Source organism: Crinia signifera, chromosome 11 (assembly GCF_055691185.1).
Source record: "Crinia signifera chromosome 11, ASM5569118v1, whole genome shotgun sequence".
Classification (NCBI taxonomy): Eukaryota; Metazoa; Chordata; class Amphibia; order Anura; family Myobatrachidae; genus Crinia; species Crinia signifera.
The window spans coordinates 32,853,531-32,881,087 of record NC_139227.1 but is presented as its reverse complement, the minus strand read 5'-3'; the positions used below and the strand labels follow the sequence as shown (position 1 = coordinate 32,881,087).

The window sequence follows — 27,557 nt, the reverse complement described above, 5'->3', positions numbered from 1 at the left end:
GTGGGTGTGGAGGGGGTGCGTGTTGTTTAGGTGTGTGTGTGTGTGCAATAGTATAGTAGGGTGTTTTTGAGTCAGCGGCTCCCCACTGGCGGAGGTCACGACACAGGAAAACAGTAGGCTGGGTAGTGATAGGGGTGTGTGGGCATACAGGGGACTAAAGAGGAGGGTGGGGGACACTGTGCAGCTTCTGCCAGTGGGTGAGGGTCCAGCGTGGCAGCACAGGACAGTGCCCCTGAGTCAGTGTCTCCTCCTACTGGGTGGGAGTTAGGGTGCATGAGAGCAGGAGGCTGGGTGGTAAAGGAGGTGTGTGGGCATGAGGGTTAGTAAAGGTTTTTTCCTGTTGCAGAGTAGGGATGGGCATTGGTGCAGACGCCATCGATGGTTGGCATTGATGGTGATTTTGCACCCTGCCATCGATAGTAGTAAAATATTACTTGGATAACCATTGATTGTTGTAGCTATCGATGGTCATCCATTATATCTGACTGAATAGGCAGTGGGACAATGAGAACTCGGTGGCGGGACTGTCGGGTGTGGGGGGCGGAGCTATGCTCCGTGTCCCGGCACCATAATTTTTTTTAAACTTGAGCGGTTCTCCTTTGCCATTGATGTAGGGAAACCATGTGGTCCTCCCACATCGATGGCAAAAGTATTCAACATCGGGTATAAACCATCGATGATTTGAAATCATTGATGGTCGATGGGCATCCCTAGAACTGGAGGAGGGTGGGGGACAGTATGCAGCTGCCGGCAGTGGGTGAGCGTCTCCTCCCACTGGGAGGGAGTAAGGGGGTGTATGAGAGCAGGAGGCTGTATGATAGTAGTATGTGGGCAAGAGTGTGAATCGAGCAGGGGGGGGGGGTCAGCGGGGGGGTGCCGCGAATTGCGGGGGGGGGGGGTGCCGTGATTCGCAGGAGGGGGTCGCGGGGGTGTATGCTGCGAATCGCGTGGGAGGGGGTCGCGGGGTGCCGCGAATTGCGTGGGGGGGCGCGGGGGTCCGGGGTGGGGTGCTGGCTGAGGGGGGGGGGGTGCGGGCAGACCTGCCGCTCACCTGGTGGCTGTGGAGTAGCAGTGTCTTTGCTTGGCAGCATGGGGAGGCAGAGGGTGTCTGGCACTGTGTGAGTGTATGTGGGTGGAGTCAGAGGCTCTGATAGGCTATTAGCCTATGACTCCACCCAGCGTTATGGACACACTGTCACATTGAGTGACAGATGTAGCCAAATATATAAGAGATTTTTTTACGTATTTTCAATTTTATCCTTTATTTTCCTTATATACTTAATGTTTTGCTTTACCCCAAATGTTATGTTTTTACCCCAAATACTGTATTCTATAGGATATTGCCAGCAAAAGCTGGTGACTCCCTCCGCAGCGGTGCCTGAGCAACCATCAAATGATTTTTCCTCTGATAAAAGCCAGGACTTCCTTTTAGGATGCCCAGTCTTCTGTGTCAGTAGATTACTGATGGTCTTCTTCTATTCAGATGGACACATCCCCAGGTACACTTAGGTATGGGACTACATTACTACAGGCTAGGGTTACCACCCGTCCGGGATTACTCCGGACAGTCCGGTAATTAAGCCCGGTGTCCGGAGTCCGGACGGGTGGTGTTCCCGGACTATACATTGTCCGGGAACCGCGCCGCCACCGCCACTTACTTCCAGGGCAAGAGGCTGCTTGAGGAGAGTAGAGTAGTAGACGCGGAGATAGGAAATAACGAGCAGTGAGGAGCGTCGGGCAAACAGGGGAATCAGTGGCCGTTGATTGGCTGAGAGAGCCGTCTGTCACGTCTCTCAATCAGCGGTTCCCCTTTTCCATACTTTTACTTTTCAAACAAGCAAGCCCGCTGGCGCCGCTCCACAGCCCCCCTTCACTGGTGTGTGGTAGCTGACTAAGTTTTGCGGCAAAGCCAGAGCCGGATGGGGAACCCGACTGCATCCTGCCCACTAAAAGCTGCAAGACACACACAGGCAGCACACCACAAAGGTATTCGTCCTGGGGGAGGAGAGATCCGAGGGATTGCATAAATCTGTATGCTGTAATGTATGTGTGTCAGCGTGCCCCTGGTCCCTATACACTGTGTGTGTCAGTGTGCCCCATGTCATTATACAATGTGTGTGTCAGTGTGCCCCATGCCATTATACAATGTGTGTGTCAGTGTGCCCCATGCCATTATACAATGTGTGTGTCAGTGTGCCCCATGCCATTATACAATATGTGTGTCAGTGTGCCCCATGTCATTATACAATGTGTGTGTCAACTTGCCCCATGTCATTATACAATGTGTGTGTCAGCGTGCCCCTTGTCATTATACAATGTGTGTGTCAGCGTGCCCCATGTCATTATACAATGTGTGTGTCAGCGTGCCCCATGTCATTATACAATGTGTGTGTGTCAGTGTGCCCCATGTCATTATACAATGTGTGTGTCAGTGTGCCCCATGTCATTATACAATGTGTGTGTAGGGTTACCACCCGTCCGGTTCGCCGGGTGTTCAGCGTTAGCTTGGCTGAGCTCCGACGCATTGCGGGTCCTTACTTGGCGGCAGTGACCTCCTGCCGCTCAGCCGTTGTGTATCGTTTCCTCGCTTGGCGGCAGGAGGTCACTCTCTTGCTCAGTGAGGTGACTTCCCCAGCGCGAGATTTTGTGCCTTCTCCGTTGCCTCATGCTGTGCTCATTTGTCGCCGCCACCGCCGCTGGTCCAATTGGGCCTCCTGTATCTGGTAAACTTTAATTTATTTATTTATTTTTTAAACCGTGTGTGTGCTGGCTATTTGTGCAGTGTGCATCTGCTTTGTGAAGTGCGCAGTAGTTTAATTTGCCTGTGACTCCAACCTGTGGGGCATATGTATAATGGGCATCATGTGTGTGGCATATGTATAATGAGCATCAAGGTGTGGGGCATATGTATAATGGAGCATCACGGTGCGGGGCATAATGTGTAATGGGCATCACGATATGTGGCATAATGTGTAATGGACATCACGGTGTGTTGAGTAATGTGTAATGGGAATTACAGTGTTTGGTATAACGTGTAATGGCCATTATAGCGTGTTGTGTGTGAATTACGGTGTGTTGCATAACATGTAATGGGTATTAGGGCATGTGGTATAATATGTAATGGGTTTGTGACGTGTAACAAGCATTACAGTGTAAATTTTTGACGCGCACCTTCAGCGCGCACTGTCCCTGTTGTCCTTAGTTTTAAAAAATTGTTGAGCCCTGGCATAACTCATAATGGGCATTATGGCCTCTGGTGCTCACTGTTGTCCTTCTTTTATGAAAAATTGTTGAGCCCTGGCATAATGTGTATTAGGCACTATGGCATGTGGTATAATATGGATGTGTGACGTGTAATAGGCATTATGGGGCAAACTTTTGGTCCATTTTTTCCCTATTTTTAAAAAAAAATGTCCACTCATGGCATAACGTGTAATGGGCATCACGGTGTGTGCATAATGTATAATAGGCATCAGTGTGTGGCATAATGTCTAATGGGCATTACAGTGTGTGACGTAACGTGTATGTGGTATTACCGTGTGCGAAATCAAGAATAGATTTGAAGCAACTGTAAAAAAATTAAATAAAAATAAGGTGGGCCAAGGGGCGGGGCTGGGGGCGGGTCAATGGGTGGGCTGTGGGTGTGTCAAGAGGCAGGTCACTGTCTGGGAATCGCTCAACACAAAGGTGGTAACCCTACTACAGGCACCTGAGGCCTGGCATAGTGATACACTGTAGTGAAACTCTCTGCTTGACAGTTGTGCCCACATTGCATCAAGTTGCGGCGGTCTGATTGGTGTAAAATTACCAGTGGCGTGCGGTGAGGTTAGGAGCTGGTGAGGCACATGTCTCTGCTACAGGAGAAATCATTTGATGGTCGCTGACCATCGACTGATTTTCTCCTAGCTTCGCAAATAAAAGTCAGTCTGAACTGACTTTTATTTGCATGTGCCAGCCTGAAGACAGGGCGGGCGGCGGACGTCTTGTGACATCCGCCACCCGCTACTGGCAGGCATTGGCCTGTCTGTGTAGTCATGGAAATGCCTAGCATTTTCATGGGGATGCCCATGAAAGCGCTGGGCCTTCCTATTGGCGATCCTGTCCACCCTCAGCCCGCCCTAATGTATAAGAATGGCTCGGCAACTAAACTCCAGGATGGGGCCGAACTCGCTATATAGTGAGTAAATCAGAATCTCACCCCCTGTGAGCACAAATCCTATATCTTTACCCCAAACACCGGTCTCCCCAACCTCCCATCTGTCCCCTAGGAGGGGAATCATCTTTTCTCCACCAAAGCGGTTCAGACCATTTTAGCAGAACCACCTGAATCCAGTAAAACATTTCCCTCTTCCAACTGCAGATTACAGAACTCTTGTAAACACAATCACACGCTGCCCTGCCGATCTCCTTACCCCATAATCATGCGTGAGTAGTGAGCCGCTCGTACTTTAGCTCTGGACTGTGTGCAAGGATATGCAAATTGGAAGAATTCCGAAAATGACATGTTTGCAAGCAGGACAGTACCTCCAGCTCCTAACTTTACTGCCTGCACTGCTGCTGCACTCCTCTCCTCTCCCTCTCCAGGGACTATTTGCCACAGTAATGCCCATGTAAGTCAAGCCCCAGCTAACTGTCAGGCTGGCCCCGTGTACACATTCCCGGCAGCGCTCACCTGTCCTGGGGTCCTGGCTTTGGTTGCAGGAAGTCCAGGAGAGCAGTGGGGCGGCCTGTGGTGGTGAGTGCAGACTGCCGAGTGCCGAGCAGCCCATGTAGACCGAGCCGCAGCAGGACAGTGAGCCGCAGCTCTTCCCCGGGAGCCCCGCCGTCCTGCCCGATCATCCAGACGCCGAGCCCCAGGTGAGGTAGCGATTGCGCCCTTCACCCCCTCCTCTACTTGTATTCGTGCCGCGTAGCCTGTCCGTCCCCTCCTGTGCCTTGGTGACAGTCAGGAACATGCTTTCTGCTTATATGAAAGCACGTCCCTGTAACACTGAGGTGGCACCACTGTGCTCAATCACATTTGCCTCAGTGACAGGGGTGTGCTTTCATATAGGCAGAAATCACGTCCCTGTCACCGAGGCACTGCTATAGGTGCCGCCTATGCACCTTTTTTTAATGGGCTTTTGCAGCCCGGCGCTCGGCTCCGCCCACCTCCTGCCCCCTGTATCTGCTACTTTACTTAAGACAGCAGGAGGCACCGCTCTTGGTGCCTCCTAAACCAAATGAAAAAGAAAATGTAGTAATAATAAATAGAATTATATAAAGCATATATGTATGACACAAACTATGTGTCATAAGTATTTTTTTTATTATATTAATTATTGATGACAGGGGAGGCACTGCCTCCCCTGCCTCCCCTGACTGCATGTCCCTGAAAATTACAGACCCTTATGTAGACTGTCAGTCAGTGATGTTTCTGTCTGTAATTATTAAGTCTCTTGAAAACTAGAAATAATAATAATGATGCATATTTGTACTGAAGTTTAATTGTGGTGGTTTGCGGCTCTTATCATGAGGTAATTACACAAAATGAGGAATCCATGATGTTTCTGCAGGAAAAGTAACATTAGGTTTCCATTAATCCTCATATTAAAATTGATTGTGCTGCTCTTCTTAACATGAGTGTATCCGTCATTATAACAAAATAGCTGTAAGTACCATGCATGTTAATGGCGTTTCCACAGGCCACTAATCTGTGAGGCTGGTGGATTTATAATGCTGACAATTAGTGAGCAGATCAATGCAGTAATATGACCCATTCCCTGCTGTCTGCAGCCTCAATGTCATTTTACCATGGTTAGTCCTATGGGTGCCCAAGCACAGTGCGATTATACTTGTGGTTCAAATCACATCGTGTGGAGCTTTGCTGTAGTTGGAATGTATAATAAATGGGAGCCGACTGGAAATTACCAGCTGTCAGAATACTGATGCTGGCATCACAACGCAGTATTATATCCCGACAAGGGTCAAGGGTTGGCAGGGCTGGCGCCACCACTAGGCTGCGTTAGGCACTTGCCTAGGCCGCAGTAGTACCCCCCATGGATATGCATCGCCGCCCCCCCCCCCCCCTTCAATGTAGTGACTTGGCAGCATCACACCCGCCAACCCAACCCCCCCGTGGAGTGGCCGCATCGCATCACCTGGCACCCAACAATCCCCCCCACGTGGAGCGACCGTGGTGGCCGCATCGCAAAGCCCTCCCCCGGTGGAGCGGTCCGGTGCCCTGAGGGTGGGCGTAAGTATACGTGCCTTCCCCTGCCCATAGGCGAATCTAAGGGGTAGTCTGGGGGTGCACCGGACCACCCATTAGACATACCGCCTATCTAGAAAGCACTGACAGCAGGGCAGAGAGCGGTGCGGTGCCGCTCACCGCTATGATAAATATCACGCTGCCTCATGAGCCATTCAAAGCTCTCGGTCCGGCCACCTTTTGCCACTTCTGATTGGCTGCCAGATCACTAGCTTCTATTGGCTTGCAACTCAGTGCGAAATATCAAAGTAGCAGTGGCGCAGACCTGTCCTGCTCTGAGTCTGACAGTCGGGCAGTGCATTTCAGTCCCCCTTGGCAACAAGAATTTCAGTCCCCCCTTGGCAACAAGCATGTTTTACTCCCCTGTTGCAACAAACATGGAATCCCCCTTGGCAATGAGCATGAAACACCTTGACAACTGGCATAAAACCCCCTTGGCTTCAATTATGAAGCCCCTGGTATCAAGCATGAAGCCCCTGTCATCAAGCAAGTAATCCCTGGCATTGAGCATGTAGACAAGCGGCACTTATGTAACGATAGGTAATGGGCATCACAGTGTGTGGCATAATGTGTAATGGGCATCACAGTGTGTGGCATAATGTGTAATGGGCATCACGGCGTGTGGCCTTATGTGTAATGGGCATTTCAGTGTGTGGCCTTATGTGTAATGTGCCATTAAGTGTGTGGCCTTATGTGTAATGAGCATTACATTACCTGACATAATATGTAGGAGGCATTACAGCTTGCGGAATAATGTGTATCGGGCATTACGGCATGCGATATAATGTGTACCGGGCATTATGGCATTTGCTATAATGTGTAATGGGCATTACGGTGTGTGGTATAATGTTTAATGCCATGCCCCTTTTGCCGAGCAAGGGTCCCTGCCGCATGATTAGTTGGATCTTGGACCACCCGTTATCATATTTATACATTTGCCAGTGCCCTTGCCCTCCCCAACTATCCCTCCCCCACAGCCTGTGGCATAACTATAGAGGGTGCAGGGGGTGCAACTACTATGGGGCCCAGCTGAATGGGGGGGCCCCAAGACAGTCCTCTGCACCCTTTTTTTGTAATATTTTTAAAATTGTGCCTATGATCTCCTGTGCGTGTGGCTTCCCGGGCTGAGGCTGCGGGGCACCTAACGCTGGGCTGCAAGTACAGGGGACCCGGTGCTGGGCTGCGAGTGCGGGAGACACAGCGCTGGGCTGAGAGTATGTAGGGACCTGGCGCTAGGCTGCGACTGCAGGGCACCTGGCACCAGGCTGCGAGTACGGGGAGAGCCGGAACCAGGCTGTGAGTGCAGGGGGAGTGGGGATCCGGCCCTGGGATGCGATTGCGGGGAGAACCCAATACCAGGATGCGATTGTGGGACAGTAGGAGACCTGGCTCCTCCCCTCCTTTCTGCAGCACGCAGGGGAATAGGCACCGGGCAGCCAGTGAAGTGGACCCGGATGCTCTAACTCTCCTCAGTGCAGAGGACCAGGAGCCAAGCAGTGTGTGCGGTGGGAGACACAGAGCAAGGTACCCAGTCCCACCTGTACTGGGGGGAAGGGAGAGATTAGTAAGGTAACAGTGATGCCTGCTATCACAACTGTTTCAAACTACTGCTCTCCCTTCTCGCCCCACCCTCCGCTATCCCTTTTCTCCCTCCCCCCCCCCCCCCCACACTCTTTGGGAGAAATTTACTAAGATGTGATATTTTCGCTATTTTGGCGTGCGCATGTGCGCTACGGTCAAACAGATTGTAAATTCGCACAACAGCGATCAGCTCTGACTAATCCCCCATCTCAGCACCTCTGAGAAGTTCAATTACTGCACACGCTTCCATCGCTTTCCCCTACCAGGTTATTTTGTGGGGTTCAGGTAACAAATATATATTCAGGATAAGTGTGTTTCTAAAGATAGAAAAACCATTTTCCGTTGTCTTATTACACATTTGTCTCTCATGCAATTACTCATTTATGAGGCTGAGATTCTGTTCCTTCCACATTTAGCTGGGAGCAGGGAACATTCTGCTTTCTTTTCCCATTTACCATAAATGAGCCATAATTTCCACTTCACGAGTGTGAAATGCAGTTATTCAATAATTCTGTGTGACCATCACTGACCTGCTCTGTGTGCGAGACGCTGTCCTGCTCTGTGTGCGAGTCACTGTCCTGGGCTGTATGCGAGACGATGTCCTGCGCTGTGTGCGAGTCGCTGTCCTGCTCTGTGTGCGAGTCGCTGTCCTGCTCTGTGTGCGAGTCGCTGTCCTGCGCTGTGTGCGAGTCGCTGTCCTGCGCTGTGTGCGAGTCGCTGACCTGCTCTGTGTGCGAGTCACTGTCCTGCTCTGTGTGCGAGTCGCTGTCCTGCTCTGTGTGCGAGTCGCTGTCCTGCGCTGTGTGCGAGTCGCTGTCCTGCGCTGTGTGCGAGTCGCTGTCCTGCTCTGTGTGCGAGTCGCTGTCCTGCTCTGTGTGCGAGTCGCTGTCCTGCGCTGTGTGCGAGTCGCTGTCCTGCGCTGTGTGCGAGTCGCTGACCTGCTCTGTGTGCGAGTCACTGTCCTGCGCTGTGTGCGAGTCGATGTCCTGCGCTGTGTGCGAGTCGATGTCCTGCGCTGTGTGCGAGTCGATGTCCTGCGCTGTGTGCGAGTCGCTGTCCTGCACTGTGTGTGAGTCGCTGTCCTGCACTGTGTGCGAGTCGCTGTCCTGCACTGTGTGCGAGTCGCTGTCCTGCTCTGTGTGCGAGTCGCTGTCCTGCGCTGTGTGTGAATCGCTGTCCTGCGCTGTGTGCGAGTCGCTGTCCTGCTCTGTGTGCGAGTCGCTGTCCTGCGCTGTGTGCGAGTCGCTTTCCTGCACTGTGTGCGAGTCGCTGTCCTGCTCTGTGTGTGAGTCGCTGTCCTGCTCTGTGTGGGAGTCGCTGTCCTGCGCTGTGTGCGAGTCGCTGTCCTGCTCTGTGTGCGAGTCGCTGTCCTGCTCTGTGTGCGAGTCGCTGTCCTGCTCTGTGTGCGAGTCGCTGTCCTGCTCTGTGTGCGAGTCCCTGTCCTGCGCTGTGTGCGAATCGCTGTCCTGCGCTGTGTGCGAGTCGCTGTCCTGCTCTGTGTGCGAGTCGCTGTCCTGCGCTGAGTGCGAGTCGCTGTCCTGCTCTGTGTGCGAGTCGCTGTCCTGCTATGTGTCGCTGTCCTGCTCTGTGTGCGTATCACTGTCCTGCGCTGTGTGCGAGTCGATGTCCTGAGCTGTGTGCGAGTCGCACTGTGTGCGAGTCGCTGTCCTGCGCTGTGTGCGAGTCGCTGTCCTGCGCTGTGTGCGAGTCGCTGTCCTGCGCTGTGTGCGAGTCGCTGTCCTGCGTGCGAGTCGCTGTCCTGCTCTGTGCGGGAGTCGCTGTCCTGCTCTGTGCGGGAGTCGCTGTCCTGCGCTGTGTGCGAGTCGATGTCCTGAGCTGTGTGCGAGTCGCACTGTGTGCGAGTCGCTGTCCTGCGCTGTGTGCGAGTCGCTGTCCTGCGCTGTGTGCGAGTCGCTGTCCTGCGCTGTGTGCGAGTCGCTGTCCTGCTCTGTGTGCGAGTCGCTGTCCTGCTCTATGTGCGAGTCGCTGTCCTGCTCTGAGTGCGAGTCGCTGTCCTGCGCTGTGTGCGAGTCGATGTCCTGCGCTGTGTGCGAGTCGATGTCCTGCTTTGTGTGCGAGTCGCTGTCCTGCTCTGTGCGGGAGTCGCTGTCCTGCGCTGTGTGCGAGTCGATGTCCTGAGCTGTGTGCGAGTCGCACTGTGTGCGAGTCGCTGTCCTGCGCTGTGTGCGAGTCGCTGTCCTGCGCTGTGTGCGAGTCGCTGTCCTGCGCTGTGTGCGAGTCGCTGTCCTGCTCTGTGTGCGAGTCGCTGTCCTGCTCTATGTGCGAGTCGCTGTCCTGCTCTGAGTGCGAGTCGCTGTCCTGCGCTGTGTGCGAGTCGATGTCCTGCGCTGTGTGCGAGTCGCTGTCCTGCTCTGTGTGCGTGTCGCTGTCCTGCGCTGTGTGCGAGTCGCTGTCCTGCTTTGTGCGGGAGTCGCTGTCCTGCTCTGTGTGGGAGTCGCTGTCCTGCTCTGTGTGCGATTGCTGTCCTGCTCTGTGTGCGAGTCGCTTTCCTGCTCTGTGCAGGAGTCGCTGTCCTGCTCTGTGTGCGTGTCTCTGTCCTGCGCTGTGTGCGAGTCGCTGTCCTGCTCTGTGTGCGTGTCACTGTCCTGCTCTGTGTGCGAGTCACTGTCCTGGGCTGTGTGATAGCTAGACACAAGTTATAGGATAGTTACTGACATAAGGTGTTACTAATGCTATTGTGGAGGCAGAAGAATTGGCCGATTGCCTGAACTACCACCTACGGTGGAGCGATATTAATGCCAGGATTATCCAAGCTGTCAGTGTGTGGAATAGAATTCTCCCTTCCTGACTCAGAAACAGATCATCCCTCAGTGTCAGGCTGCATCCATTTCCAGCTGTATTCTATATCCCACCTATCAGCAGCATGTTACTAGTAGTATTATGTTTCCTTTATGTGTTAATTAATAAGTCTGCCTATTACACAGCACGAGTTTATGCTCACAAAGTCATTACATTGATTTCTCTTCCTTTGGCAGAGACTGAGATCATTTCTGTTCATCTGCTGCCGAAACACATTTGTCTTGAATATTTAATTTTGTTGCTTAGAAATATCTCTATAAATGCAGCACATTATTATGGGCCCGATTCAGCCTTACCGCACGGCCGCGAATGTGCCGCGTCCACCTGGCATGTACATAAATACTGGGGCACACTGCTACGCCGGGAACTCTACATCTCAGGATGCAGAACAGCAGCTGTCATTGGCTCGCACCGCCACTGGATGCCATAAGCTGTGGAAGCACACTGAGGAGAAGGCGCGACTGGACACAGGAGAACAAGCGTCACAGGCCACGCCCTACATTGAATGCATGCAAGGGGATATGTTAAGCTGCTTGCTATGCAGCGAGCGACCGTTGCTTAGCGAGCGATGTAGAATCACCCCCTTGATCTCTGCCAGCTCAGAGCTTGTGCAAAAATGTTCTTTTATTAATATACTAGGTGATTCATCGCGCCCTACGGGCACTCTTCACACCGGCGTAAGGGGCTGCGCCCCCATAATTTGTGAACGTGTGTATATGAGAAATATGGTTGGAGAAAGATGGCCTGTATTGCAACTTGAGTAATAGGTGAAATGTGTTAAATAGAGAGCATATGGGCCCTTATTCTGGTTGGTGCGGCCAGAGCCGCACACGGTGCTCTGGCCGCACAAACCAATCCCCGCCCACGAGACGGATCGCCACGGCCGTCCGTACACGGACGGCTGGCGATCCGCATAAAAATGGTGGAGGCGTACGCCTCCACCATGGTGGGAGCTGCCCCCTGCATTCGATGGTCGTCGACCATCGAAGGCAGGTCCGCACGCCCCGGCAGCTCCCGCAAGCTGAGACCACACGGACAATCGTCCGTGTGCTAGCTTGTATGGGGGCTGAGAGCTGACATCCGGCGACGTCAGCTTTCCGCCCCCATGAGTTGCGTCATACCCTCATTACCATGCATACGCCCCGCGTTTGCATGGGAACGCCCATGAAACGCGGGGCGTACACATAGGGAAATGAGGGTCTGAAGCCCCTCACGCCCCTATACGCCCCCTTTGCGGCGGACGAAATACGTCTGCGGCGAAGGGGGCTGCACATGCGCAGATTGACCTCTGCGCATGTGCAGAAGAAAAACATCGGCGGTACGGCCGCACGCGGGCCGTACCGTCCGAATTAGAATAAGGGCCATGATGTGGAAGGGGGTGTGTATTGTATTGTTTTGTTTAATTAAAAAGCGGTTACAGAGTAAGATGTACATTGATAGTGTGGAGGGTACAGTGACATTTGTGGGTGTGGGGGGGGGCTGTGTGTGCGTGTTGTTGAGGTGTGTGTGTGTGTGTGCAATAGTATAGTAGGGTGTTTTTGAGTCAGCGGCTCCCCACTGGCAGAGGTCACGACACAGGAAAACAGGAGGCTGGGTAGTGATAGGGGTGTGTGGGCAAACGGGGGACTAAAGAGGAGTGTGGGGGATACTGTGCAGCTTCTGCCAGTGGGTGAGGGTCCAGCGTGGCAGCACAGGAGTACATGACGGAGTCAGTGTCTCCACCTACTGGGTGGGAGTTCGGGTGCATGAGAGCAGGAGGCTGGGCTATGAGGCATGATAGGGGTATGTGGTCAACACAGCGCCAGCAACTCCCCAGTGGTGGAAGTTACGGTTCAGGAGAGCAGGAAGCTGGGTAGTGATAGGGGTGTGTGGGTATACAGGGGACTAAAGAGGGGTGCCGTAAATTGCGGGAGGGGCGCGGGGGGGTGCCGTGAATCAAGGGAAGGAGGGGGCAGAATTGCAGGAGGGGCGCAGGTGTCCGCGAATCGCGGGAGGGGGCGGGGGTACGCAAAGCGCGAGGGGGGGGGTTTGCGAATTGCAGGAGGGGGCTGAATCGTGGGAGGGGGGCGTGAATCATGGGAGGGGGGCCGCGGGGGGTCCGTGAATTGCGGTAGGGGGGCACGGGGCGCGATGACTCACCTAGTTGGTTATATATTCTTGTAGCAGAATGGTAGGATGTTGCTGTCATTCAGAATGCATTTACATAAACAGTAATAGTGGCAGTAAAAGATCTGACTTAAAACACCTACAGTAAAACAGAACAGGTGTTGTATATTATACAACGTCTTGGTTGATGATGTCTATGTCGACACATGAGAATGAATATGAAAACATTCTTAAAATGAAAAATAAATCTTCAAAAACTCGTCAACCTTTTTCATTGTCGACCATAGCCATTTCAGTGTTTTGCATGTGCCATTTAATCCTGGGGTTGCCGTGAATCGCGCGGGGGGGGGGGGGTGGGGGGTGTCCGCGAATTGCTGGAGGGGGGATGCCGCGAATTGCGGGAGGGGAGGTCATGGGGGGGGGTGGGTGCTGCGAATCGCGGGAGGGTGGGGGGTGCGGGGGGTTGCAGCGAATCGTGGGAGGGGTCGTGGGGGTGGTTGCCGCGAATTGCGGAAGGGGGGGTCCTAGTGGGGGGGTGTGTGTGCCGCGAATTGCGGGAGGGGGGGTGGGGGTGAGGTGCTGCGAATCGCGGGGGGGGGGGGTGCTGGGGGGGGGGTGCTCACCTGGTGGCTGTGGAGTATCAGTGTCTGGGCAGCATGGGAAGGCAGAGGGTGTCTGGCACTGTGGGCTCACTGGGCTGGTTCTCTGTCATGTGAGTCAGTCATGTGAGTCAGAGGCTCTACCCAGCGTTACAGACATACTCACACACTTTGAGTGACAGGTGTAGCCAAATATATAAGAGATTGCCAAAAGGATTCTCTAGCACTGTACATAGTGGATGACATATAAGGCCCGATTCAGACATGATCGCTAGGCTTCAAATCTTCGGAACCCATCAGGATGTTTTCCCACCCCTATGTCTCACCTGAGATGGCAGTAACCCACTATATATAGCCCATGCGCTACAGACCGCACTGTCGGCAGGTCAGCGTCGGTCAGCGATAACCGTGCATGCGCAGACCACCGGTACCTGGCAAAGCAGATCGTAGGGACGGGCCGCTGTCCCCGAAACATACATTCGGGCCGAAAGGATGTCATATTGCAATGTAATCCTGGCCGGTAGATCCCATCCAGATCGCATTGTATATATCATCCTGTAGTAAATGGGCCCCGCCAATAGTGTCATTTTCCCCCCGTTTTTATTGGTATTTATATGAAAAGTAATTTGGCAATCCCGGATTTATCTAGAAAATATCAATGTGGGGCCAGTTCAGGTTCATGCACAGTATACTAGCCATCATTTGTTTATCGATGGTCTATGACCGTCAATGGCAGCCCAACGGCCATGGTCTGCACATGCGCCGCACTAAAGCATCAATGGCTTTTAGCGGGGAGGCGGTTGATAGGTCAACAGTAATTAGGTCAGTCAAAGGTCGACACATGAAAAAGGTTTACAAGCATTAGGTCGACATGGTCAAAAGGTCCACTCAACCAACCGGTCAACATGGAAAAGGTCGACATGGGTTTCAAAATTAAAAAAAGGTGTTTTTTTCATACTTTGCTATCCAAGTGTACATAGAGCGAGATTTTAATAGTGGGGCCGGAGGTCGAAGCATGACGGACAAGGGGATGCTTTTAGGGTGCCCATGTTGACTTATGTCGACATAGACACTAAAAAAAATCATAACCTTTGACCTTTTGACTGTCGACCAATAGTGGTCAACTTAATTACTATCAACCCTTTTAAACAATGGTTTCAAAATCTGAAAAGCTAGAAAAGTCTAACCCCAGCACACTGAGAAGGAACATCAATGAGATATAATGGGACTGATGTGAATGTTCAGATATTCTCTGTAAAGCGCTGCGGAATATCTGTGCGCTATATACATAACTGGTAATAGATAAATAATATAAAAATGACATGATAATAATGATGATAATGTTGCCATGACTTTACATTGATAGATTGAACACGTTTTATATAGATGATCTTGACTTAATTTAATTGGAAAAGTCAACAATGATTTTTGTAACAATTATCAAGGGTTAATTATCATTAAGGGTTAATTATTACTTTGACCACCTAAAATGCCATTTCCCTGCTATTAGGAAGGAATATAATGTTTATGAGAGGATTATAGTGTCAAATATATAATGCTGCATTAAATTAATGTACATATGAACAGAACAAAAAGCAATGACATAAATATTCATATTCCCAGCAATAATGTGACGGACCCGTACGGCGAGTGTAATGCTTTGTCCATGTAACATCCAGCATCCCAGCTAATGAAGGAGCAGCACCAGTTTCCGCTAACATTGATATTAGCAGAGTTATACCCCATTTATACCCCTTTTACACCAAAACGCTGGGTCGCACCTGGGTTTTTGGACCCAGCTTCAACCCGGGTGCGACCCTGCGTTTGTTACCTTTTACAACGGTCTGTCCCCGCAAATTTCACCTGCACGTGTCCCCCCCTCTGGCAGAGGTGATTCCTGAGCCGGAAATTGGAGATGATATCATCTCCAAGCGCTGGGACTGCCGATTGCTGGGCCGGGCCCCGGACTGCGGCGCCCCCCTTCCCCGTCCAAGCTGTGGACCAGAGGTTGGGCTTCCCCCACTGATGTAAACGTGACCCGGGTCGGATGAAGCGGCGTACCCGTTTACACTGCCCTCTACCCAAGTCTTGCCCGTGTTCAACCCTGGTCAGGACCTGGGTAAAAGTCCCATGTAAAGGGACACGGGTTAACCCCTTTTGCACCGCCGCTGACCCAGGTCCACAATGCAAAAACCCGGGTTTTTGCGGCAGTGTAAAAGGGGTAGTGTACCTGTGCACACACTGTGACCCAGGTCAGATCCGGGTCTGCACAGTTTACACTGAACCTGGGTCAGACCTGCTTTCCCTATAGATGACATTAAAAATGACTATTTTTGGACTGATAACCTGCCAGACAACCTTCCCTCAATGATTTAAAAATAAAAGACATGACAAGTTCGCTTTGCAAAAAAATGTTGGTTTGTTTATTTTAAATGCAGCATCTCTCATGTGAACATAAATGATACTGCATCCAATTATGATTTCTGTAGGTAGGGTATATAGTATACCCTCCTCCTTTAAGCTCTTGGTCCCACTACTGCCTGTCAGTGCTGCTTCCTAGTGCGGATTAAGGCTGTGGCAGGTCCGTCTGTAGAGCGCCAGGTAGCAGGGGTTCCCGGAGCCTGTTTGCGCTGTCCGCTCGTGGCCTTGTCCTTCCCAGATGCTGTCTTTTGTCGCTGCAACGCACTGCGGAACGCATGGTGCTGACTTCCAGAAAGCACGTCCCATGCTTCCGTTATCCTTTCAGCACTGCCCGGATGTCCCAACCTGGGTTGGGACCGTTTACACCGCCCACTACCCAGGTCCTACCAGTGTTCCACCCTGGTCAGGACCTGGGTAGGATTCCAGTGTAAATGGACCTGGGTTGGCCCCTTTTACACTGATGCTGACCTGGGTCCACGAGGCAAAAAAACGTGGGTTTTTGCCTTTGTGTAAAAGGGGTATTAGAGGATGAGTGGCAATGCTGTGCCAAGAGCTACATTACTGGTCTGTAGCGGAGCTTCCACTCGGTTCTGTTTATTCATGTTGTAATGCGGAGAAGAGACAAAGATTTTATTACACATCATCCGTAAATAATGAAATGATTCAGGTGACTATATTTGTAGCCAAGAGTGATATATAGCTGGCTCAGCTGTAATCCTTATACTACACAGGGCATCGTATTGCAGGAACGCGGCACCGGGATCTCGGGACACCTCCAGTAACCTTCAAAGAGTTATGAAACTGCACAATCATGTTTAGGAATAAAGGGCCCAATTCAAACTGGCCCGCTAGGCAGCATATTTTTGCTGCCTAGCGAGCAGGTAAATGCCCCCTGCCAAGCGAAGCCCCGCACTAGCATGCGAGTGAATGTGTACATTACTTTGCTAAGTATCCATCATGTCTATTGGAAATATTCCCTCTTGCAGTGGCGTAGCTACATATGTGGCAGACCCTGCAGTGGCTTGGGGAAGCAGCACCAGTTGAGTCTGTGGGGGGCACCACTGGCTGAACTGCAGGCAACCCAGGCAGCAGTGAGCGCTGAGCTGGTCCCACCCTGTACACATCTAAAGAGCGTGGACCCAGTGCAGTGCATATTGAATGAGCGGGTCCCCACCCCGTGCATATGAAATGAGCAGGTCACACTCATTACAAATGCACGGGGTGGGGCGGCAGAATTTTTTTGGGCAGGGGGGAGAAAAATGTCTAGCTACGCCAATGCCCTCTTGTCTTCTCATGCGGCTGCAAAAAAATTGCACTTTTTTTTTTGCACCTTAAAAATGTCGGTTTTGCACACACGGTACAGTAAATGCTATATAAACGTTTTTTTATTTGAAAAGTATGTTGCTGGCTTTGCTTGTGCTTGTGGAATCTGTTTGCTGGCTGTTTGAGCGAGGGAGGCTTGGTCTTAAGGCGTACACACGATTCCCGATTCAGTTTTCGATTTGATTTCTATTAGATATGGACTATTCCACCTGCTCTGAAGATTTTTCTACTCCTTTTCGATTTCCACTATTTTCCATTCGATGTGCATTAAGATTAAGGGGGAAATTTACTAATATAAAAAACCTAGTTTTTCGTATTAGTATTTCCCCTACGACTGCATACGACTGTTTAAGTCGTATGCACAGTCGTGTTCCGGAGGGGAATTTACAAAGCAGTCATATACGACTGCTTTGTAACCCTCCGATGGTGTATTCATTCGTATTAGCTGGCCATATATACGGCCGCTAATACGAATTTTTCAGGCAGTCTGCACGGATCAGTCAGATCCGTGCAGGCTGCAAGGTGTAAAAAAAAAAAAAAAATAATAAAAAAAAAACAGCGTGGGGTCCGCCCCCCCCCCCCCCACAGCCGTAACCAGCACCAGGCTGAAAGAGCCGGGGCCGGTAATTAAAAATCAGGGAACCCGACAAATAGGGGTTCCCTGATTTTTAACAACCAGCCTCAGGCTCCAGGTCCGCTGGCACTTGTAGTTCCACAGTAATAAAAATAGTACAATAAACACTGACACAATGAAAATAAAAGTTTAATACATCCATTACACACATACTGATACTTACCTATCTTGATCCCGTAGGTAGCCCTCTGTCCTGGTGTCCGGTGTCCTGTGTCGTCCTCCAGGTCCATGTCGGCGGTCCGTGTCGTCATCCAGGTCCATGGCGGTGTCCGGGTCCGAAGAAATCCATGTTTGAGCTGTGGAAGGAAATCCCACTCACCTGGTCCTGTGCTGAAGATGTCTTGTCTTGGTCCGACGTAGTCCAGGTAATCTTCAAGCTGTCGCCGGTCCCCGCACTGTCCGCATCGCACTGAGGAGAGATGCAGAGATATTTCATACTCGGCGCCTCTCCTCAGAATGATTACATTGGCCGCCTAGCGGCCAATCAGGAGCCGACTTTCTTGGCTCCTGCGATGCGGACAGTGCGGGGACCGGCGACAGCTTGAAGATTACCTGGACTACGTCGGACCAAGACAAGACATCGTCAGCACAAGATCAGGTGAGTTGGATTTCCTTCCACAGCTCCAACATGGATTTCTTCGGACCCAGACACCGCCATGGACCTGGAGGACGACACAGGACACCGGACACCAGCACAGAGGGCTACCTACGGAACAAGATAGGTAAGTATCAGTATGTGTGTAACGGATGTATTAAACTTTTATTTTCATTGTGTCATTGTGTGTTTATGGTACTATTTTTATTACTGTGGAACTACCCTTTAATGCCCCGCAGGCTGGGACTTGTGGTTCTCCAAGTCCCAGCTTGCGGGGGAGGCTTGCTGGGACTCATAGTTCCACAGTTTTAAACAATAGGTTTTCATCTATTCTTTTACACAGAATCAGCCCGGTGGCCACCGCACAGGGCCACCGGGGACAGCACCAGGCTTCAGCCTGGTCAGGTAAGATCTGGAGGGGGGGGAGGCCTTTATTGGGGGGTTCCCCACTCCCCCAGGGCCCCTGGCCAGGCTGACTGGTCGGTAGGGTTAATGTTTTGGCCGCGGGACCTTATATAATAAGTGTCCCCTGGCTGTGACATTACCCTGTTGGCTGGTTTGGCCTGGGGCTGGTTCTTAAAATACGGGGGACCCCTACTCATTTTGTCCCCTATATTTTGGGAACCAGCCCCGGACCTGGAGCCTGGGGCTGGTTGTTAAAAATCGGGGAACCCCTATTTGTCGGGTTCCCTGATTTTTAATTACCGGCCCCGGCTCTTTCAGCCTAGTGCTGGTTACAGCTGTGGGGGGGACCCCACGCTGTTTTTTTTTTATTATTTATTTTTCTATTTTTTTTACACTGAAGCCTGCACAGATCTGACTGATCCGTGCAGGCTTAAGCCAAATACGACAGGGAAAGCAAGGTGTATTTTCCTGTCGTATTTTCGCGCCTGTTTTACACCAATTAGCAGCCGTATTATCAATACGGCTGCTTAGTAAATCAGGAACCACCATTCTTTTGAATGGTGATTCCTGTCGTATTCTATCGATGGTGTAGACATTCGTATTTGTAAATACAAATACGAATGTCCCATCATTAGGAATACGAATTGCTGTATTTTTGGGATAGTAAATCCCGAAAATACAAATGTGTAAAAAATAGGTGTATTTCTGCCTACGAATACACCTATTTTTTACAAATCCATATTAGTAAATTTATCCCTAACTATTAGATCAACACTGGCTTCAGGCAGGAGATGGACATCGAATGGAATGCTGCATTGAACACATTAGATTTGCACTATCTACATTAGATTTCCAATATATATGAGAGTATTTAATGTTTTTTTTCTCCATGTGCAGCGAATCCTGCCAGCCCTCCCTGTCACCGTATTCAATGCCGCAGGGGCTTGCTGCCCCCGACAGCGAATTTTAACCAGGAGCCGGGGACAGAGGCAGGCAGGGAGATGTAAGCCTCCCTGCCTGCCCCAGAATTTGTGGGGGAGGGCTCCTGGGGACGCAGGCAGCAGAAGCTGCCCCCCCCCCCAGAGAGCTGGCAGGTGACAGGTGTAGGGAAGTGAAGTGAATATATGAATATCTAATTAGCGGCTCCCGGCCCCCTGCTGGCGAATGTGTATTAAAAAAAAAATAATGTAAAAAAATAAAAATTAAATTAATATATGTCCCTTCACAGAATTTTTTTTTTACACCAAAAAAAACCCCTTTATTTCAAAAGATCACTTTCCAGTTCACCTTAAAAAGATGTCGAATGCAAAAACGGTGAATCATGGCAAAAATCAGGGAGAAAGCAATTCGCTATCCTCCCACTGAATACACTCTCAGCGAATCCCACAGAAAACCCCATTGAAATACACCAGCGAATTGGAGCGAGCATGAAATGGAGAACTGGCCGGCATTCACTGTTCGCTTTTGGCAAACAGTGAACATTGAATAGGGTGAATCAGATTTTCAGTGAAAAAGATTCACTGCAAGGAGTGCAAACAGCCCGATTCGCCGAAAAAAACGGTGAATTGGGAGCATTGAATACTGGCCATAGTCTTGGCTGCCAAGAATATTTTTCTATTCGAATCACACTATACGGGAGCGCGCATTGGGATCAAATCTGCATCGAATGTAGAAAAACCATTTGATTTTCTATTTGATTTAGCTTCTAGAAGCAAAATCGAATAGAAAAGTAGTGCATATCTCACCGTGTGTATGCTCTATTACTATTAAGGATATGTCCTGTTATCTGCTGGATCTGGAGGTCTCCGTTATGTTTTAGCACAGAAAGGATCTGCTCGGTGGTGTGATGAAGATATTTCATTTCTGACATTGCCGTAATGAATTATCTCCCATTTTTTTTTCAAACCTCTTATTCAGCAGATCCAAAAATAACCTCGGAACTTGGAAAGTTTCATTATTTATCGTGTTTCCTGCTAAGACTGTGACATTTACCTAATATCTACCACGCTGGATGAATCTAAATCTCCCTTCTTATCTTCCTCTCCGCTCATCCTCTGTGCCCACTTCATCAGCATTAAAGTGGAATATGTCTCTTATGTATGAAGGGGAACCATTCACTATGAGCTATTTGTCATCGTCACTCTAAACTGCGGGCGCCCTGTGCGAGGACAGGACGGGCAGCTGACATCCAAATCGCATGTGATTACCATAAGGCTCTGATGCGTGGTCCCATGCCAATTGCATCGTAGCCTGCAAGTCGCACCAGCTGCAGGAGAGATATGTCAGATCGCAGGCGTGGCTGGGATCGCTTGCAATATATTGAATGAAAAGGTCCTGGGTGGCTGAAGGGGGGATAGCGTGTGTCTTTTCTGGGGGGAGAAGACGCACAAGTGTATGGCCAGCTTCAGAGGCACAGTTACATTTACACTATGTCTATTTAAACAGGAACTTAAATATTGCTGGTCAAATACTGTGCATTCTGTACAGCAGTGGTTCCCAACCTCGGTCCTCAAGTACTCCTCCAACAGTGCACGTTTTCCAGGTCTCCACACAGAATCACAAATTAAATAATTAGCTCACCTTTGATCTGTGAATAAAGGGGGTTCTTATGGTTCATTCGCTCCGCCCGTGTGTTTGCATGGGGAGCGATTTTTTTGCATCTGCGCATGTGTAGACACAGGGTGCGTGCGGCCACGGCGAACAGGGTGTTCGCTGGGTGCATGCTTCCAAGTGTGCAGGCAGGGGGTGTGGAGGGGAGTGGGGTGGCGGGACGGGCCATTTACATATAGGGAACACCAGCATTTTATATGCGGTCCTGTGACCAGCGTTCTCATGCAAATCACGCAGGTGCGGGGGGCGGCCAGCTGACATTACCGGATGTCAGCTTTCCGTCCACTTCCTCCCGAGCCACCACGCATATGCGTGCACCTTTGCCATCATTTGATGGTGGCCGACCATCGAATGATGTGGGTGGATCCCCCTAGGCTGCTAATGGATATTACTGTGTAACATCCATTCACAGGCCCTGCGAGGGAATTGCCCTTGCGAATGGGTGGCGGCCAGTCCACCATGTGCAAAGAGGGGTTTGGTGTACTCGCAAGGCTGCAAAGTCGCAGCCTTGCAAAACAATCAGAATAACCCCCAAAGAGTGCACCTGTCAGGTGACCTGGAAAATGTGCACTGTTGGGGTACTTGAGGACCGTGGTTGATAACCACTGGTGTACAGCGTATTTGTGATACAACAGGATTACTCCCTCCTAGTTATTACAGTATGGTCCTCATTCAGATCCATTCGGTTTCGTGCATGTACAGGGCTTCTGTGCGAGTTCCCTGCACTGTCGGCATGCTGCTCGCAGGGGGGAGGGCTTTGCATGTAATTTTATATAGTAGAACAATCAAGAGGTCATAATAAAGCTATATAGGGAATAAGGTTCTCCGTGCAGAACATGTCATGTTCTAATGTGTCACTGGATGCTTCAGTTTCAGCTTAGTGGGGGTGATACACGGTAGCCATATTGAATTACACCGCGGAACCACCACTCTTTTTATTATTGTCCTGAATTAACTTTTCTTTCTCCGTGCAGGGGGAATGTTCTCCGAAATGCTACAACATCTTCATCATCGAGACGGTTTGTGTGGCCTGGTTCTCCCTGGAGTTCTTCTTGCGATTTGTCCAAGCAAAGAGCAAGTGCCAGTTCTTCAAGGGGCCCTTGAACATCATTGATGTTCTGGCCATTTTGCCCTATTATGTTTCACTGATAGTGGAGGACGAGCAGAAATCTCTTGATAAGCCCAGCGGCAACTCGTACCTAGAGAAGATCGGGCTTGTGCTGCGGGTTCTACGTGCCTTGAGGATACTGTACGTGATGCGCCTTGCCAGACACTCACTTGGCCTGCAGACTTTGGGCCTCACGGTCAGGCGGTGCACCAGGGAATTTGGGCTCCTCATGCTCTTCCTGTGCGTGGCGGTCACTCTGTTTGCACCGCTGGTCCACCTCGCTGAAAATGAAATGGGCCGATGCCAAGAGTTCACCAGCGTCCCTGCGTCCTATTGGTGGGCCATCATCTCCATGACGACGGTTGGCTATGGAGATATGGTGCCTAGAAGCATTCCTGGTCAAGTGGTGGCTTTGAGCAGCATCCTAAGCGGCATCTTAATTATGGCCTTTCCCGCTACTTCCATATTCCATACGTTCTCCCGCACGTACGCTGAGGTAAAGCGAGACCAGGAGAGACTCCAAAGTCGGCTGGTGAGGCTGAAGGACTCAAGTCAATCAGAAGAAAGTGATACATTCAACGACACGGACAGTTTACTCTCAGAGGAAACATACAAGTATTTCTAAGCAGGGAGATAGACCTTTCCGGACATGAGCAGAAAAGAGCCCATCAATATCTACCAATGTGCACTTGTAGCTTGGATACAACACCCGCTCCGATCTGTTACTCAGAGAGTACTCAGGGTGTCCAGCATGTACAGAGTGACCCAAACCCTGCGGTCAGGCCTGATGCACAGTGCAATGCATATCTGATTACATATAAACAATGTATATTAGAGACTGTATAATGAATTAGCTGAAAAAATTCAGTTTGCAGAAAACAGAACAAATATGACGATTTTAAATAAATAGCCATCTATTTGCACAGTTCTGTGACTGAGTGTTCTATCATGATGGTTACATGCTGTGTAACAGAGTTATATCACGATTGTAGGACGGAGACACTGAGGGGGAGATTTATAAAGCTCGGTGAAGTGATAAAGTGTCTGGTTTTTATCACCGGACAATCAGCTCCTACCTGTCATTTTTCAAACCAAGCCTGTAACTTCACAGTTACAAGCTGATTGGCCGGTGATAAAAGCCAGACACTTTATCACTTCACCGAGCTTAATAAATCTGCCCCTTAGTAACACCTCAGGAGACTGAGGGGTAGAGGGGAGAGCCGTTGTTATGGGGAACATGCCAGTGCCATGATGTGCACTGATACTGCTTCTCCGCCATACAGTGGTACAAGTAGAAAAATGTCTTGTGGTACTGTGCCGAGCGTGAAAAATGGGCGTGGTTAGGGGCGTGGTCATATGACACGAGGGGGAGTAGCTACATGACAACTTTAGAACATGATGACATTTCTGTTTGGGCTTGTGCATTGCATCCTGAACACAAAATGTAGGGGTCAGGATCAAAGTGTAGGAGCCAGACAAACCATAAATAGGGATATTGCACGCCGAAGGTGAGCAGCAAAAAATCTACACAGTACTGCCTGTTACATGTCACACACCCAATACATATTACCCATGCCATAATGCCCATTACACAATATGCCACACATCGTAATGCCCATTACACATGCCACACACCGTAATACCTATTACAAATAATACCACACACTGTAATGCCCATTACACGTTATATACCAAACACCATTATGCCACACACTGTAATGCCCATTACAAATAATACCACACACTGTAATACCTATTACAAATAATACCACACACTGTAATACCTATTACAAATAATACCACACACCATAATGCCCATTACACGTTATATACCAAACACCATTATGCCACGCACTGTAATGCCCATTTCATATAACACACGCTGTAATGCTAACTACATTATATGTCACATAAGTGCCGCTTACCTACATGCTCGTTTGTATGGGTTTCATGCTCAATGCCAGGGGTTTCAATGTTTCATGCTCGATGACAGGAATTGCATACTCTCCACCAGGGGCTGCATGCGCTCTGCCAGGGGTCACATGCCCTGCCAGGGTTTGCATGCAAATGCCAGATGACAGCAGCTTGTATCTGTAAGGAAGCTAGCTTAGGGCCAGGCATCACTGACAGGACATGCTGGGATCTGTAGTTCCACAGGTGACCCTAGGAGATTCCACATCCTGTCAGGATGTGGAATCTCCTAGGGTCCCCTGTGGAACTACAGATCCCAGCATGTCCCACCTCTCTCTGTAACGGCCTAAGCGGCTGGGCCATTACCTGCATGGCCTTTTCAGCAGCAGCCCATGCATCAGTTCCCCGGTCAGGGCCTTCCACTCCTCCTCGGTCGAACTCCAGGCAGAGGCACGGGCAGACGGGGAAGCTTGGGTGTTGTGCACCACGCGGCCTCAGGCACCGGCTGGACTGCGCATGCGCAGTGAGCGTCGAGGGTCATTTGTTATGGCGGTATGGGGTACCGGCAGCATATGTTTTACCGGTACGCCGTACCACCATACTTACACCCCTGGCTGCGCTGCATTTGCAGCGTCACTGAAACAGACAGTGGCAGTGTCTGAAGTCTGACTCTTGAGACCCGGCCGCCTGTTCTGGTCCCAATACCACCTGGCAGCCTCCCTGGTGACAAGAGCGCCACTGTCACACGGGTCAATGCTTGCGCTGCGGGCAGTGTGGTGGGCGTTAGCGACAGCATCAGGGGGTATGTACGTTGGGGCCCTTTATGACACAGTTGGCTGGCGTTTAAGGTACAGGTACAGCACCCCACCCAATAATTCCCCTCCTGTGCAAAATACACCCACGATTGCTCGCTGTGCAATACCCCCCCCACACACACACACACAACACACACACACAGATTTTACAATGTTCAGAATAATCCTTCCCGTTACAATACCCCTGTCTGTGCAATACTTTCCTCCTTGCAGATGACCAGCCAGCCCCCTGTGCAAAATATTCACCTTCCAGTGCAGATTCCACCATGTTCAAAGTACCCTCAATGTACTCATTCAGAGTACCCAGTGCATTACATCTCCCCATGTTAAAAACCCACCTTTGTGCAGATTCTACCCGCCATATGCAGAAACCCCCTTCCCCCTCCCAGTGCATAACAGCCTGCCCAATGGAAATACTCCCCTGTGAAAATGAACCCCCCTCTATGCATATAAATATAAACCCACTTCCCCTCCCGATGCATAACAGATATATGCAAATATAAATAAACACTCACAATGTGTGTGTGAGGGGTCCTCCTGGTGCTGGCCGCTGGCTGCTTTCTACCGGCGCTGACTGGCTGACAGTTGCTGCGTCATGACACTTGCTGCCTTCCCACCGGTGACAACTCGTCTGCCAACGTCCTCTGCATAGTTTAAGCACCGGCGCGGTACGCAAGTGGAGGACGCGCCGCCGCCATGATGTCACAACGTCTCTGCGCATTCCGGCGCATGCGCAGTGAGTGCTGCCCATGGATTTCTTATGGCGGTACGGGGTACCGGCGCTTTATGATATAGTGGGCCCTTATTCTGATCGGTGCGGCCGGATCCGAATATGCGGCCAGGACCGTGCGTCCGAAACCCCGCCTTCCATACGGATCGCCAACTCCGTCCGAACGCGGTAAGAAGCTGTCCGCACGGACCGCACGTGTATTTTTCATGAATAAACCTCCTCCCTCTCAGGGAACCTCCCCCATCATTCGATGGTCGCAGACCATCGAATGCAGGACCGAGTGGCCAGGCAGCTCCCGCAACCTCAGACCACACGGGCATTTCTCCGTGCAAAAGCAGGGATCTGGGCGGGCAGCTGACATCCGGCAATGTCATATGTCCGCCCCCCTACACGTGCGTCACGACTGCATTACCATACGTACGCCCAGCGTTTGCATGGGAACGCCCATGAAACGCGGGGCGTATGCATATGGTAATGAGCCCAAATAGCCCTTCACGCCCCTCTCCACCCCCTGTTCGTAGTGAACACATTTCATGCGGAATTTGGACGTGCGTTCCGTTCACACATGCGCAGAGACGCCTCTGCACATGCGCAGACACAAAACATCGGCGGGCCGAACGCACGCGGACATTACCGCACCAACCAGAATAATGGCCATGGTTTTGTCCATCTAAGAAGGATTTTGTCAGAAAGAGTGAACTAGAATAAGGCCCAATGTCACTGAGCAGGAGCTGGGATTTGGATGTCACCTTCCGGCTACTCCCTTGTGACACTACTGTTGTACATTATACTGTGTACATTACTACTAATACTCTCCATCTGTACATTACACATGTACATGAGAGAATACTGCTGTGTGTGAGCAGGACACAGGGGGTGCATGGGACAGAATGTATATATGTAAGTATATCTTTTCCTACATACATTCACTGTAATGTGTCAAGCTCTAAATGATCCCCAAAGTGTGATTTATGCAGCTGCAATAGTTGGGGTCTGCAGAGCGGAGAGATGCCTAATGTCGCTCCTGTCATATATACCCTTTTATAAAGGCAAGTGCATAAATTACAGACGAGCAAGACGCGGCGTCTTCTGAAGGGTGTATGGGGGGGGGGGATATTCTCTCAATCTCTGTATTACATTTATAAACATGGTTTATGATGCAAGACTGTAGACCATTAAGCCCAGTATCTGTAGCGCACGCAGGGGGGGTTTCTGAGTACCCAGAAACCCCCCAGGAGTCTAAGGGCCCTCAGCTGAAAGCTGAGGGTCCCCTCTTTCCATGGATACAAGAATTGTAAAAATCGGCCCTTGGGAACCAGAGATATCTGACTTCAAAGCAGTGGTCCCCATCCAAGCATGTTAATTGTTATTCCCAGTCAGATATTTCAGGTTCTGTCTGACTTAGAGTTTTTCTGAGGGTATATTCCAAAAGCTGGGACTCTCCCCCTTTAAAGGGCCCTAGTAGCTTATCTCTACTGTTCCCAGAACCAGAGATATCAGCCTTCAAGCAGCTGGTTACTTCCCCAGCTCCACACACCTGGTATGTAGTTTTATATACTCGTTGGCGAATTGCTCTGCCTCCTGAACTCTGATCCCCTAGTCCCCAATACTATTTGGTAGGTGGGATTCTCTAGTTTTTAATTCCATTA

General features: G+C 50.5%; 1 protein-coding gene across 1 annotated transcript in view; it reads left to right on the top strand.

Moving 5' to 3' along the window:
• The window catches only part of KCNG4 (potassium voltage-gated channel modifier subfamily G member 4), a 32,515-nt gene extending 9,055 nt beyond the window's left edge, over positions 1-23,460 (top strand). The window contains exon 3 of the mRNA XM_083165542.1: positions 22,319-23,460. Coding sequence (XP_083021668.1) covers positions 22,319-23,077 — 759 coding nt within the window. The 3' untranslated portion in view covers positions 23,078-23,460. The remainder of the gene's footprint in view (positions 1-22,318) is intronic.
• The last annotated feature ends 4,097 nt before the right edge of the window (positions 23,461-27,557 follow it).